Genomic DNA, 16,026 nt, shown 5'->3' on the forward strand with positions numbered 1-16,026 from the left:
CCATTCCCGCCCTCCCGGGGCCGGGCGGTGCGGAAGCGCAGGCGGCCGGGGCTGCGTCCCTGCCGGACCCCGGGAGGCGGAGCGAGAGCCCGGGCACGGCGGCATCCTCTGGCGAGGCCATCGCCGGGCTGCTCCATGGAGAAGCGGGGCCCGGTGCTGCACATCGTGGTGGTGGGCTTCCACCACAAGAAAGGCTGCCAGGTGAGTGAGGGGGCGCCTGGACTCCCGCCTCTCCCCTGCGCTCCTTCCTCCCGGCCCTCCCCTGCGCCGAGCGGCGCCTGCCCGCCTGCTGGAGCCCCTGCGGGAGGGGCGCGTCTGGCGGGGCCGGGGGGGCTTTGCTGTAGCTCAGGGGGCGGTACAGGAGGGGTTGGACGCCGGCAGGGGTTCCCTCGGCCGGGCTGGGGCTGCCCTGCTGGGCCCGCCCCGGGCAGTTCGTGGTTATGGAGCTGGGTCCGTGCCCGCCCCCGCCCCGCCTCGGCGCTCCCGCCGGGAGCGAGAGCTCAGCCCGCCGGCCCCCTGTTCTCCTGTGACTGCGGGGAGCGTGCCTAATGCACACAGACAGACAGCTCTGAGACAACAAACAAACAAACGAATGGTGTTTTAATCTACCGTCTTGTCTTCCTGCCGGCTCAGCCGGGCAGCGCCGCGCTGAGCGCTCACAGATACATCTTGTACCAAACAGCCCCAGGGTACAAGTCCCCCCTGGATTTAAGTTTTCATTGCTTGTCTCATCCCCTCTTTCATAAATGCTTGACTGCTTCATGTGGCCTGTAAGGCAGAAGGATTTTTATGTTATGTATTTCACAGGTATTTTATGCTCTTATTTTATTTTCCTTAACCCTTGAAGCAGGAGATGCAGTTGCCCATCTGGCCTGCACGTGCAATTGCTTTGCTGTGACAAGGGCAGATGGATATAATGTTGGATTTCCAGTTAGTGTTTTTCCATGGAGCATTCTTAGTCTTTACCAAAATTGCCAAAACACTAATGAATGTGATGGTTATTCTTGATCTAACACGAACACATTCTATAAAAGGTAGCTAAGAAATTAATGCTTGAGTAAACAAAACAAGCGTAGCCTGGAAACGTGTAACAATTCCTCATGCCAGCAGAGGCTTTAGTGCAGTAACTCCTAGTATATGTTCTTCAATCTCTATTTCTGAAAGATGTACATGGTTTTGTAATGCATCCTTTCTCCTCAGGGTGGTTGGGGGCTGTTCACATATGGATGTTCACAGGATCAGTTCCTGTGAAGTAATTAGATCATCTAGTATGCAAGGTCTGTGATATTTATAAGACTTTCTTGTCAAAGACTGTTAGCGGATGAGCGTTAACTGGGTGTCTGTAGGAGGAAGAGAATGTTTTTGCCCTCAACTTCTTGTTGCCCTCTTAGAAAAGGCCTAGGCTGGAGACAAAAGCAGATATGGCTTTTGTTGCTTCTGTTCTCCTTTTGGGGTCTGTATTTCTTTTCTTGTACATTAGGCAGTCTTGATGCAAAGAGGAAAAACAAGGAAAAAGAAACCCAAACTAAAAGAAAACAAACAACCCCCCAAACTATAAATTAGTAGCAGTGAATTTGATTTTGTTGCCAGTAAAATGTTTGTATAAGTACGTTTTGGGATGTTGTCAAAAATTGGGTCAGAATACCTCTGAACCAAAGTTTTCTCTAAGTATCTCAAGAAATTACCTGGAGAAGTTGGAGAGGATGGCAATTTAGGAAGGGGACAGGGTAGCTGTGTCACAGGAAGAAGAACTGCAGGAATGGAATGACAGTTGGTAGAACCACAAACAGCCAGACTTCCTAGGGGAAATCTAACCAGAAATCTGATGTTAAATATATTCTGCCTCTGACTTAGCAGATTTGTTACTGAACCATGGAAAACGTTTCCTGAAAGAACTGGAGGCAGGGAGCTGCGCAGCTATGGCCTAATGAGTTTGACATCAGTAGTATGCAAGACTCTAGAGAATTTTTGAAGGAAAGAATTAATTAATAACATGACACTAAGTAGACTGAGTCCTATGTGCATTCGCTAAAGATAGATTGTGCCTGACTGACCTGCATCTTTTGTAAGAATAAGCGATTGAATTCTTTTATCTGTGAAAGGAATGGAGTAACTCTCATCCACCAGAAACTTGATAACGGATCACATTATTTTTTTTTAAGGTGGAGATACTGGTGAATTAGTGTAAGTGCTGGGACTTGGGTGAAGTGTAGCATGGAGAAGAGGAAGCAGAATAGATTTGAATCAGAAGAGGAACTATTAGCTTGAAAGGTGCTTGCAAGAGATGTTTCTCAAGACTGGTATTGTTTACATGATAAAATTGAAGTATAATGAGCAAACTTGGGGAATCTATTATAAAGGAAGACTGAAATGTGCAACAGCTGGACGATAAGGAATGCTAGAATGATAGAAATGGGATGTATGATGAAGTTGTGCAATAGGAATAAATAATAATAGTATAAGCTTAGGAATTGACATGAGAAAACTTCTGGAAGAGAAAAGAGACCACATATGATCAAGGATAAGTCACAAAAGTGATGTGATTTGACGAAAAGAGTGACAATGGATGTAGTCCTATCATGTAATAATATGTTTATTGATGTATACAAATTCTGATCCACGTTTCAGGACAATGGATGTGGATCCCTCTGTGTCACTTCCAGGACTGAATATGATAGTCCTTGAGCTGCCTGTATTTGAGGAGAATATAGAAGAGCTTGACTAGGTAGGCTAACAAAATAGATTTAGAGGCTGTATTCACCTCTGTGAATACAGGAACATTCTTCCCTTTTCCTCTCCTACCTCTTCACAACTGGAGAGCAGAGTCAGTTGTATGGTAAGCTGAAATGGGGAACTGAGGTGACCAAAAGCAAGCCTTGTTTTGGTGGGTTGCTTCTGAGGTGGTTGGTTCACAGATTCTGTTAAGTGGACAGCTGCAGAAGACAGGTACACTGGCACAAGGAGAAGACTGGCAAGGGGTTAGAAAAGAGTGTCTTGAAAGTGGCAGTCTGGGACTTCTCTTTTTCTTTGTTGTGTCTAGAATCATAGAGTGGTTTGAGTTGTAAGGGACCTTAAAGATCATCTAGTTCCAGCCCTCCTGCGGCAGGGACACCTTCCACTAGACCAGGTTGCTCAGAGCCCCATCCAGCCTGTCCTTGAACACTCCAGGGATGGGGCACCCACAACTTCTCTGGGCAACCTGTTCCAGTGCCTCACCACCCTCACAGAAAAGAATTTCTTCGTGTATCTAACATCAATTTCTCCTCTTCAGTTTGAACCCATTTACTCCTTGTCCTGTCACTACAATTCTTGATGAAGAGTTCTTCTCCAGCTTCCCTGTAGGCCCCCTTCAGATACTGGAAGGTTGCTGTGAGGTTTCCATGCAACATTCTCTTCTCTAGGCTGAACAGCCCAAACTTTCTCAGCCTGTCTTTGTAGAGGAGGTGCTCCAGTCTCCTTGTCAACTTTGTGGCCCTCCTCTGGACTTGCTACAACAGTTCCATGTCCTGCTTATGCTGGGGGCATCAGAACTGTATGCAGGCAGTACTCTGGGTGGGGTCTCATGAGAGCAGAGTAGAGAGACAGAATCACCTCCTTTGCCCTGCCGGCCATGCTCCTTTTGATGCAGCCCAGGATTCAGTCAGCTTTCTGGACTGCAAGTGCACACTGCTGGCTTATGTTGAGGTTTTCATCAACCATCATCCCCAAGTCCTTCTCTGCAGGGCTGCTCACAATAACCTTTGAAGTACTGATAATGGTCTTTGAAGTATTCATTCATTACATGCAGCTGTATTCCAAGAGACTCTTGGAAAGCGAAAAATGAGGAGGAAAAACCAACCCTTTCATCTAAATGACAGTGTTGGCACAAGAGCAAGTGGGTACAAACCATCTGCGTGTGTGTTGCAGACTGCCTACGTGAAACCGCGAGGTGCAGAAAAGCAAAGGTCCACAGCAGCGCTCAAGCGGGCATCATTCAGAGTGAATGTGGGGAGCTCTAGATAGAGAGGCCATAGAGCCAGCTTGCCTGTCCTAACAGGAACTGACCTAGTTTGCCTGAGAAGGCTCCTTTTGGTTTCTATTTCCATCTCTTTTTCTCTGTAGTCTTACTAGGAAATGCATGTTGAGTTAGGATTTTTGACAGGATTCTTGATGCTAGGTCTTTCATTAGCTGACTTTCCCTCTGAGGCTTCATTACCTGAAACGTGCAGCTCTTCCTGTTGATTAATTTAAAGGATAAGAAACAAGAGCAAAGACCTTGATGTACAGTTTGGAAATGTATCTTTTCCTTCCATAGACTTGAAAACCAATCCATATGCATTTTTTTCTGAAGGAGAAGGAAAGTCAGGGGAAATCTGTTTCTGTGAGCCTTTAGATTGAGAACACCAGTGTCGTGGTTGTTCCCCATGCTCCTTCCAAGGGCCTTCTGTTCTACTGGGGGTCTTTTTGCTGAAATGCAAGAGACAGTGAAGTTTTACCATGTGTACATTATTTAGTCTGGGGATGCAGTTTCCTGGGAAATCGTTAAAAGCTTGGGGTTGCCATTCACTGTCATGAAGGCTTTGTGCTGTCTGAAAGCAGCACTAAAACCCCTGAACACATTGGGAGGAGTTTTCTCTAGCAAGTAGGGAGTAAGCTTTTGGAGAGGCTGCAGGCTTTTGTTTGTTTACATGCTCGGGTTGCCATCCTGCTTCTTTGGGCCTCGTTGAACTGCGAATCCAACAAGATATTCAAAAAGTGCTGGTTACTGTCTCTCTTGGCCAAGGATTAGAGGGAGTTATGGCAGAGTGCTCAGAAAATGGGAGGAGAAACTTGGCTGCAAACTACTAGGTCCACCTAGTATTTGACATGCTTTCAACAGGTCCATTAAGGAAGGGAATGACAATTGGCAGGAAGCGGGCACTGTGACTGGTTTCTTGCCTTTGTACAGACTGGCTGACTTATGGGAACCCTCCTCACTGAGTCATTAAGTAGTAAATGTCCTGCAGTGGGTGGAGGTTATGGGCAGTATTCATTTGATCGTGATTTTCATTCACCTGAAATGAAGTGACAAACATCGAAAATTGCTTTTTTTATCCCTCTTTGCTATGGATAAGAGGAATAGCCTCAGGAAAAAGGAACAGCAAACACAGACCTTCTTCATATGTAGTTTCTTCAGCTCTTGTCCATTAATGTCAAACATGTGGTTTTGGTGTGGGAGGAGTTTCTACACTCTTCACAGGGCTCTACAGGACTGAAGGCACAAAAGCATTGAGGCATAAAGTGATAATAGGGGAAACCTGCTACAGAAATCGTGTTATGTGTTCTGGAGTATCTGTAGCTTCTCAGCTCATTACTTACTGATCCAGTAACTTATGAACAGGTTACTGGTCCAGCTGCCTGGCTCTTGTTGTGTTCTGTTGATCTCCTGCTTCAGTATAGGGTGATAAGACTTGGATTTCAGGGCTGTTTGTGCCTTTCTTCTGGAGTGGCTGATAACAAATTCCTCAATGTTTTTGAGGAACTGTAGTAGTGGGTGACTAGTGATTTCAGAGCAGATAAAGGGAAAGTGTTGTGGGCTTTTTTTTCCAGAATTGTGAAATGCTTTCTCTCATTACAAGTGAGTGATAAAGCACTAAATTTTCCTTACAACATTTTAATTTTTGAAAGCATCAAGTGGTGTGGAAAGTCCTTATCTACCTTAGAATAGAGTTCTTTAGCAAAATGTAAGCTGAACAGAGCTCAACTAGCAGATGCAAATTGTGTTGAAAAATATGGGGAAAGACCTTTGCTTATGGTGAAGGTAGAAGACTGAAAGTCCTGAGATGCAGTTCTCTAGCAGTGATCATGTGTACCATGATCCTCGTTTGAGCTCTGTCTCCAAGCTTTATTTACGTGGGGAGGCAGAGAGATGATAGTCTCTGAGGGTGTAGGAAGGCTTAAAATATCACGAGTACTCCAGAAATAATTAATTTTGAAGGCAGAGTTAAAAAGAGAACTGATGTATTTGCAAAGGAGAGGAAGGAAAAAACTCAACAAAGCTGGAAAAACTTGTGGGTAAAGAGCTCAGCACAAGTCCCTGTGATCCCCAGGCTGGTTGCTGAGGAAGTACGTGGTCCCTTTGCTACTGTACTGCCTGACTTGCCACAACAATCCCCACCTTCTACTGATGCTGTGAGGCTTTGAGGCTAATTGTATCTGAGTAAACTCAGGCTCTGTGTCAACACCACTCAGGCCACACATAATCTCACTTCATTTGGGGCAAGGAACAGCTTTTCTGCACCCAGTGTCCTGACCAGTTCTGCACATCGATGCTGACCTTGTGCAGCAGGTGACCATTGTCTCACGTAGCCTCCTAAGGGCTTGAAATTATTCCATGTTGCTTTTGACTTTCTTTAACATACATATTTCTTACTGTGTTGTGAAAAAAAAAATTACATCTTGTGTAGTAGGGAAAGCGAAGAATTACTGTGTGTGTCCTGGGCCGCTCACACTGCCAGTCACTTTTGTTTGCTTGGGATCCTTGATCTGTAAATTAACGGCAGCGCATCTTGACCTACTTCTGTGTACTCCTGTGGAGAATGACATTTAAAACTCCCACAGGTATGGGAGTGGATTATTGTAAATACTGAAAGGCATATTCCCCTGGAATCCTGAAGTTTGTCCTAAGGATCTTCAGGGTACTTGAACTTTTTAATGTGTGATGTTTGCTTTCTCCAAAACACTGTCTGAATTGCTTGTCTGTGTGGGACTGGTTTTGTGTGGACTGTGCTTGAAGATCAGTCCCCCCTTCTTGCCTGAGCAAAGGTTTTCTTTCTGGCATGCAAAGGAAATCTAAAAGCAGGAATCACACAGCTGATACCCAGTTTAAGAGGAGAGCCTGAATATGATCTGAGAGGTAAGAATGCCCTTTAAGACTTCTTCCTTTACTGAGTTGTGTATGTGCTCCTTGTCTTCTGAGAGCTTCCAGTACTTGAGCTCTGGAAGGTGGTGCTTATTACAATATGCAGAAATCAGCACGTAACATGGCTCAAGCAATCCGTGTATGACCCTTTTTACTTTTTTCTAGGGAGCCTGTGTCTTCAAGCAGAAATGTTGGCAAGTTAGGCTTGACTTTGCAGAATTAGGAGATGTCTAAGGAATGAGCGAGGTCAGTCTGCACTTTTTATCAATGCTTTCGAGAGCTGCCTACATTTCCAGATCTCCTGTGCCCTTGATTGTAGTGCTTCTTTTTGAGAGGGAAATACTGAAGTCGTTCTCTTCATTAGATTCTGCAGGCAGAAAAATTCAGGGGAACACTTCTAGCTTGTCTCAGTCCCCGTTTTGCTTGCTGTCTTTCTTCTAGGGCTCTGATTTACTGGAGAATTACTTTCTTCTCCTTTTTTTATATTTGTTACCCTAGTAGTTGTTGTCATTCTGTTAGGTGTGCTTAAACGTAGCAGTGAAGTGTATGCTTTTTTTGTCTCTACAGTTCTTGTGTCTTTGTTTTGGAGGAGCACGGTAGGTAGGTTTTATGCAGTAGGTAATCTTGTCTAGTGATTACACAAAATCCTGTTAAAGGAACAACAGAAACAAAAATAACTTGAAAAGGAACTAGGCTGGAATCAAGCAAAAGTGCTTTGTTCCTGCTTCTGTTGATGATAACCTGTAAAGATTAGCACAATTCCTTTGGTTTTGTTCCCTTCTTGTAACAACATTAAAGCACTTTAAAAGACTGCTATGAGCATGAAATCTCCAGATGAAATTAATCATAGCATATACAAAGATTAGTCTTTTGTCTAAAATACATGGATTTGATTACGTTCAACAGGTGGTAACTTTGAAAGAAGCTTCTAGGTTTTATTAGAGATACTAACTGGCACGGGATGCTGATCATTTTAAATACACGACACATTGGTGAGTACACGTACTTCTGTCAACAGTGCCACTGATTCTGATCTCTTGTGTAGAGTTAATGATGAGTTCCACTTTTTGCATGTCTGTGTAATCCACTAACTTGGTATTTAGTGGTCATTGTTCAAGAACTCCCAGGTATGGTTGATTTTTCTTTATTTCTTTGTTTCATTTCTTTGATTAGTTTTTCAAGCTTGAAAGAGCCCTATGCTTTGATAATCTTACAATTGCTTCTGTGAAGCCCCAACCAGGAAGTAAAGTAGTTCTTTCAAGGGTTCCATGCAGGGTGTTTTCTCCATAGTTGCCGTGATGTGTGAGTTCAGAGAAGGTTCCTAAATAGCCATTTGCAGTTATGTAATGCTTCCCATAGTCATCATAGTTAACTGTTGTCTTATGATCTGTCTGTTCTTTGTATATGTCATAACATCTGAGTAGTTATTTAAACATTCTGCAGCAGCAATCTTGACCTTTCTCTTTAGTAAATAAATGAATGCTAAATCAGTAAAATAGGTATTTCTGAACTTCTGCTGCACCTTTCATCTGCCTATTTCAGAATGTTTTCTGAATTGTAACTTGAGCTCTCAGCACCTGTATAAAGGTGGCAATGTAATTTACATACATACAGAATAGAGGGAGGTTCAAAGCTGCACAGTCATCCAACAGAGGTCACTCCAACCAGAGCATAACGGAACTTGCAAGGCTCAACTTTGTGTTCCCTGTCCTAATATTGCCTTATTTGACAATATGTGCCTAATTTTGGTAATCCATCTCTTAGCTTGTATGTGGTGCTGAATCAATACACCTAAGCAGAATGCTGTTTCTAAAAGCTCTCTCAGAAAGTTGTGGATGCAAGATTTAAAAGCAAGTTCCTTGCCTGCTCCAACATGCTGGGGGGCAGGATGTGGGGCTGCCTGCTTCCTGGGGGTTACCAAGGGCAGAGTATGTTCTGTACTTCATTTTGTTACTGTGTTTACGTAGCTTCTCAGCCTCATACTTGATAGTGAGCCAGATTTGCTCATTCTCAGGAGTAAATCTGATGTTAAAACTTGTAAGGAAGGAACAAATTCACTAAGAGCCATTCTGTGCCCGACAGACATCCGTGCTGAAAAGCCTTAAGGCTTGTTGGCTCGTAAGACAAGGTGATGGCTCGCTTGGACTGCACCAGTTCAGCAGTAGATGCTGTATGAATTACACACAATGGCTGTTTCTAAACTGATGAGTATAAGTGCTTCAAAGCATGCCTGCTGTCCTGGTCCTCCATTTTCCCAGGGAATGCTGGATTCACTGTACCATTTGTCAGCTTGTTGCCAGCTCCATTCTAGTGGGAACCTGGGCATGCAGCAGAGCTGAGGAAAGGATGCACATCTGAGTCTTGTGGGTGATGAGGTGTGGGTGCTGTCCCTGGGGAGAGGAAGTGCCACCAGTCCCTGTAGCTGGGTGTGTTCATTAAGAGCCAGTGGGTGCAGCAGGTTGTGCGGGTGAAAAACTGGCTGCTGCTGACCCCAGTCTATACTGGCTGCTGTGCTGGGCAGACATCTGTCAGGGGTAGAGCTAAGGGTGCCCTCACTTGTTTCATCAAGGAGTTTGCTCTCTCTGGCAACTTGTGCCTTCTCAAGGGTTCATCCTGTATGAATTCTAACTTGCTTTCTGTAACAGCACAAAGTCCTCTCTTGATGGCACAGAGCAACTCCCCTTGGCTGGAATGGTTGCGGTAATATTATGTTCATTTTCTGGGAGGAGTGTGTGGGGGTTTTTGTGTTGTTATTTACATTCTTACTGAAGAGATTGATAGGAGTCAAAGTTCCAAAGCACACAATTTACGTAGGACTTGAACTGTATGACTGTAAAAGTAAAGTGTTAAGCAATTGGAAAGAGTGTGTAGAACGCACACTAGCGTGACTTCAAAAACAAAGGTTTTGGTGTTTCAGGTTGTTTTATCTTTTAAGGGTCTAAGTAAGAGTCAGAGGTTTACTGATCCAGTCAGAGTTTTTGAAGAAAACTTGAATGGTTATATTGTGCATCTGTAGCCATACTAATGGTGTCTTAGAATTTGTGTAAGTGGCCACTCAATAGCTTTAGCAATGCTGGGAACGTGAGGAAGTTCCAGCTTCAGTAACTGAAGGGATAGAAAAGACTGTGCTCTGCCTCTTTGTAATACAAGGATTTCTTTCACTGTTACTGTGTGTGTATGTAGTGGATTTTTAAATATATTTATATAAATTTTTGTCATATGTATTCTTCATATATATTTTTATATTTATATACATGTATGTTATACATAGTTGATACAAATAATAATATTTATATAAATGTATAACATATTAAAAATCTGCTGTTAGAGGTCATATTACTGCATAGGCATTGTTAGGTGGATGGGCTCTTAAGCTTGTAGGTCCTGATCCATTGATTCTGCCATGCAGCAATGGGGAAGGTTTGTCATTTAAGTCTGACTAAATTATTATTTAAATAATAAATTGTTCTCAATGCTGAAAGACAAACAATGCTCTTAGATTTTCATTTGGCTGTGTACTGCGGTTGTTATGGTAATTCAGATAAAATCATTGGTGTGCTGGTCTTCTCTGGGTCTTGCTATGCTAGGACTAATAAATCAAGAAAACTGATTTTAGAAATCTCTATGTCAACTGAAAAACAAATACTGACTTGTATGAAAAGAGGTCTCAAGTTTAAGCTGTAATTTTAACCTATTGGATTTTTTGATTACTGCTGCTTAGTGTTAAACTCAGTACTCAACATATGGAAGGGTTGGTGTCCTTGATATTAAATGTGTTGTAATGATTTATAAAGGGAAAAGATTTTCTAAATAGGAATGTAGCAAGTGAGTTTATATTGTGACTGTTCTATGTAAGAGTCACTCCACTTGTAAGTGGAGTATTTTGAACATGTGATAGTAGATGAAGTGGGGAGGATGGGGAGGTTATACTGACTTACCAGCACATTTTAAATTATCACTATTTAGTGTTCACTGAGGATTTTATTCTTACTGTGATTGCTAACACTTTAACTCTTTTCACTGAGAACAATCTTACCTGAGTATAAAGTTCACCAAAAATTAATGCCAACTACACATCCGGTATTTGAGAGTGCGAGTTTAGGTGGACATACATGTATATTTTGGAAATTTCTCTTTTGTCAGCATTCTTCTTTAACCTCTCTTTTGATTTTGTACTTGGAATTTAGTAGAAGACAATGTCAATGCATTTTTCTTAAAAAAAAGCTATCATGTTTGTCCCTAAATGTAGGAAGTGAAATACATTTTTCCTTGCCTGCACTCATCTTTTCTTGCTATGTGTTAATGAGTGTGTAGTAATTTAACAGGTTGCCTGGTACTTTTTTAAATTTTTTTTTCCACAAACAAGATAGGACTGAGTGTCTGTAGGTGCTTTATATCCTAACTAGATACATTCAATACAAACTGCATATAAAAGGTTAGTTAATGCAGAAGAATTACAGAAAAATAAAAAATGTCAGCTTCAGAAGTTCAGTTGTACTTCAGTTTAGGGAGTTTTTTTAAAATAATATTTGAAGTTGGTAATTCACAACTGTTTAAGTATTTTGTCTATTTTGTTTCTCCCCTAGATCCCAAGACAATATTCTGTATTGATTTTAGCTCTGAAATCCATCAGGAGCTGTCTGCTTGCAAAACATGACAGTCTGGGCAGGCAGAAAGCATTGCCATCAAAACCCCTTGACAGGTGTGAGCAATATTTTCAGCTGGAATGAATATCCATGACACTTGGAAGAGTAAGAAATGTGTGGAGATACTAGTTCATGTTTTATGTAGTTTATTTTGAAATCTCTGGGGAGTTTAGCTTTGAATTTGAATTTCATTTGTTGAGGAGTCTTGTTTAATTCAATTGAGGAGGCAAAAAACTGTAAAATTCGGCAGTCAGCTCTGAAAACTTGCATGTATTTCTTTGTTCCTCTTGACTACTGAGCTTTATTGAAAGATTTTGTTTCTCTTATTTGCAGGCATTTTTGTAATGCACACATATATTAATGACAAACAGGGAAGTTGAAGTGCATTTTTATGCATGCACATGCATGTATACGTGGAGTTACATAAAAAGCCATTATACTTGAATAGAAAAAATGAGCTCCTCTTTCTTCATTCTGTGAAGAGGGGGGAAAAAAGGTGTGAGACAGGTTTCTTCAGTAGTCCCATCCCCCTGTGGTGGTTTGTCTTGGGTTTAAGGTGGAAGGGGAGAAGAAAATAACTTTTTAAGTTACCTTCCCTAGGAACACCACACTGTACAGCTTGCACACACAGGCTGAGAGAAGGTTCTTACTTAGACTCCAGCTGTTCAGAACCTCAGAAATGATAGAACTGAGATTCTCTGTCCCTCCATTAATATCACCTGTGTACATGTGCGCTGCTCAGTTTCAAGATTTTCAAGAACTGTGACGTTTCAGCCGTTTCTGTTTTGGGGGTTTTTTTTAAGGCTACTCAATATTCTTATAATACCTTGGTTTTGAAATAGTGATTTCCTTCTGTGCAAAGGATTCCTAACTGCAATTGATGCAAATCTGCAAACTGAGCTGTAGAAATCAAGCAGAACATCTAGAGGATGGGGGGAACAGTTAGAGTGAGTTTCATGTACATTAATTCACTGTGCAAGTTAGAGCTAGAAGCCTGAGCTAGCTATCTTCAGAGATGATGGAAAGAAACATATCAGATGAATCATCCTTTGCAGGTGTCTATTTTCTCTGGCTATGCAGAATGCTTAGGAAAACTGCCTCAGCTGACATGAATCCCACCTGCAGTGGCTACTCATTGAATTTCAAAAAGTCGAGCTTTCTCATCACTGAGAACTCCTAAGTTGGAGGAGGGATGGAAGAAAGTCTTCCAGGGCATTGCATGCTCTCCTTGCTGTTGGATTGTCCTTTTTCCTGCTTGTTTGTTACTTCCCTCCTTTCAGCAGTACTTCTACAAGCAGCAATCTGTTAAACTACACAAATGTGATTCCTCCGTAGAAACCAGTGTACTTCATACATGGATCCTCTTGGGGAGGAAGAGGAATAGTATGTCATAATGTAAATCAGGACTATCATAAAGTATATCTGTAAAATACATTATTTAGGGTCACTTAAGCAATCTTAAATATGATTGAGCTTTGTAATCTTCTTCCTTATACACACACATGCATACAGAAATTTGTTAAAACACATTTTTGCAAGAAGCAGACTAATTGAAAACAAGATTATCATCGGTATCACTAATGCCTGTTCAGTTTGTTGAATTTGGAACAGACAGAGCCTGCAGAAATCCCTGTTCCTGGGATTATCTGATAGCAGCTGAGGTGTTGATAGCATATTGTGAGCTAGAACAAAGTAGTTCTTCAGCAAATTTCACGCTGTCAAAAGAACACAGGAGCCACATGTCTCGGCTTTATTCTGGACTTGAAAAAGGAATATTCCTTAGTGAATATATGTTTTTCATATAGCTTAACTTGTCCTACTCTTCTTTCCTTTAAATTTGTCTTCTAATTCATTATTTTGTCTGGAATGCAAAATACAATTGTAGTTCTGTAAGTGCTTGAAAACAATGATGTCTTAGATCCTTACTTATAGTATTTCCCTGTCAGGAATGATGTTTTGAAGGTATTCGCTAGAATCTAAGGGACTCAGAGTTTCCTCTGTATTCAAAGGGAAGAAGCTCCTACAGAGGACGAATCTGAATCCCTCTCTGTTGGCCATGCAGTGAAATAAAATATCTGATAGAGAACATGAGTGTAGATGCTCCTTGACTATGTTTTAAAACTTAGGAACTGTGCTTTATTTACTGCTAAAGGTGTTCCTCCTGTGAGAGTCCAGTAATAAATATGTAAACAGTGTCTTCAGCCAGGCAGTTTGAGTCTGAACAGCAGCAAATGGTATGGTATTGTAGACATTTTCATGAAGCTTCGAGCATTTTAATTTTCTTATAATCTGTGATTTGAAAAGAGTAGGGAATTCTCAGGATGTATGTGTGTACTAAATGGCAGACAGTTTCTCTGCTCCTTGTATGGATGCTACTTCCAGTTTGTCTCTCATTTGAAAGTCAGATGCTCTTCTGTTTTGCTTAATGGCATATTTTGTTTAAAAGACTGTGGATTCTTGATAGCTAACTACAAGTCCAGGTCTGGATTTTTTCTTCCTTCCCTTTCCAAAATTAATCCTTTTTCTATTGCATACCTTTTTTTCTACTCTGTTGTCCAATTGGTCTTTGTGGATTACTTACCTTTAGCTCAGGACTTTGTTCTTTCGCCAGACCTTTTATCTTTTTGTGGATATTTTCAAGAACTCTTTTATAATACGAGTGTATTGGGTTGGCATGGGCCAGGTTTTGGTAGCAGGGGAGCTACAGGGGTGGATTCTGTGAGTGGCTGCCCAAAGCTTCCCCATGTCTGACAGAACCAAGACAGACCTGCCGCTGGCCAGGGCCCAGGCCATCATGGGTGGTGGTAGCACCTCTGGGATAATGTATTTAAGAAGGAAAGTAAGTTATTGCACAGAAGCAAATTGCAGCCAGAGAATAGAGGAGTGAGAGTATGTGAGAGAAACATCCCTGCATACACCAAGGTCGGTGGAGAAGGAGGGGGAGGAGGTGCTCCAGGTGCAGAGCAGTGATTCCCTTGCAGCCCGTGGTGAAGACTACAGTGAGGCAGCTGTGCCCCTGCAGTCCATGGAGGTCCACGGGGGAGCAGAAATCCACCTGCAGCCCGTAGACAACTGGACACCAGAGCAGGTGAAAGTCCAGGGAAGGCTGTGACCCCATGGGAAGCCTATCCTGGAATAGGCTCCTGGCAGGACTCCATGATGGAGTCTGTTCCTGAAGGACTGCACCCTGAGGAAGGGACCCACACTGTAGCAGTTCATGAAGAAGAACTGCAGCCTGTGGGAAAGACTCACATTGGAGAAGTTCATGGAACAGTCTACCGTGGGAGGGACCCCATGCTGGAGCAGGGGAAGGAGACCTCTCCCTAAGGAAGAAACAGCAGCAGAGACAATGTGTGATGATCTGACCACAGACCCCCTTCCTGTGCCCCTGCACTGCTGGGGGGAGAAGGTAGAGAACTGGGACTAAAGTTAAGTCCAAGAAAGACTTAACCTACCTCGGGGTGGGGAGAAGGTGTTTTCAAGATTTGGGTTCATTTCTTATTATCCTACTTGGATTTTATTGGTAAAAAACTAATTTCCCCAAGTCAGGTCTGTTTTTCTTATGACAGTAATTGCTGAGTGATTCCTCCTGCCCTTATCTTGACCTGTGAGCCTTGCATTGTTATTTTCTCACTCCTGCCCAGCTGAGGAGGGGAGTGATAGAACAGCTTTGGTGGGAACCTGGTGTCCAGCCAGGGTCAACACACCATAGCAAGGAATAGGAAAACTTGAAATTAATACAGCAAATAGCAAGATTGATTTCTTGTGATGTTTTCTTGTCCGATGTGCTTTTTTCTTAAGTTGTTAACGGTTGCAGACAGAGTGACACCGTGTGTTAAAGTGAAGAATTTCACTTTTCTTATTTCCTATTTCTTCTTTGGTATGGTCATCCTTTACAGGTTTTTTTTTCTCCTTTTTTTTTTTTTAATAATTATTATTGTTTTAGTATCCATCAAATGTTGAGATTATCTGTATGCTTGCTTTGTCTTGCTTTTTTATTTTCCATGTATACATACCTGGAAAACTTCTATATGTATAGATTTACAACTCACTATTTTATAACTAAGTGTCCTTAAAGAGAAGTTGCAGTATCAATTAACTATTTCTTTTACTGATAAATCTGTGTTTAGATTTCTTTCAGCAATTTAAGAAATGCCATGGCTGGAAACCCAGAGGGGTATCCATAGGAATAGAAGAATGTACTGTAAAGATGCTGATTGTGAGGATCTGTATTAGACATGTAGTGTAGTGCAAGGAATGGAAAGGTTGTTCCTGTTTCTAGGAAAACCAGGTAAATAGCAAATAAATGAAAGGTGAAATTGGAAAGTGGTATTTCTTGGGGAAAGGAGAAGGAGGTACTTTAGGCCAACGTGCAGAACGCATTGCGGTCAGGGACATAAAAATACATTAAAGCAGTGCTTTGCTGATAATGTAGTTTCTGAGACTATTCAGCATCCTGTAGGGTAAAAGAGAGACTTGCATATGTTAGTGTGACCTAGT

At 42.1% G+C, this 16,026-nt stretch overlaps 1 protein-coding gene across 2 annotated transcripts in view; it reads left to right on the top strand.

Annotated features, from left to right (window-relative positions):
* The first annotated feature begins 22 nt into the window (after positions 1-22).
* AVL9 (AVL9 cell migration associated) overlaps positions 23-16,026 on the top strand; it is a 42,291-nt gene continuing 26,287 nt past the window's right edge. The window contains exon 1 of one of the 2 annotated variants that reach the window (XM_027729052.2): positions 23-201. In XM_027729052.2, the coding sequence (XP_027584853.1) occupies positions 136-201 (66 nt within the window). In that variant the 5' untranslated portion in view covers positions 23-135. Of the gene's footprint in view, positions 202-7,102; positions 7,127-16,026 lie in introns of those variants that run through there. The other variant, XM_039388321.1, reaches the window with a different exon arrangement.

This window comes from Pipra filicauda, unplaced genomic scaffold (assembly GCF_003945595.2).
Source record: "Pipra filicauda isolate LSUMZ 115617 unplaced genomic scaffold, ASM394559v2 scaffold62_size3274119_pilon, whole genome shotgun sequence".
Lineage (NCBI taxonomy): Eukaryota > Metazoa > Chordata > Aves > Passeriformes > Pipridae > Pipra > Pipra filicauda.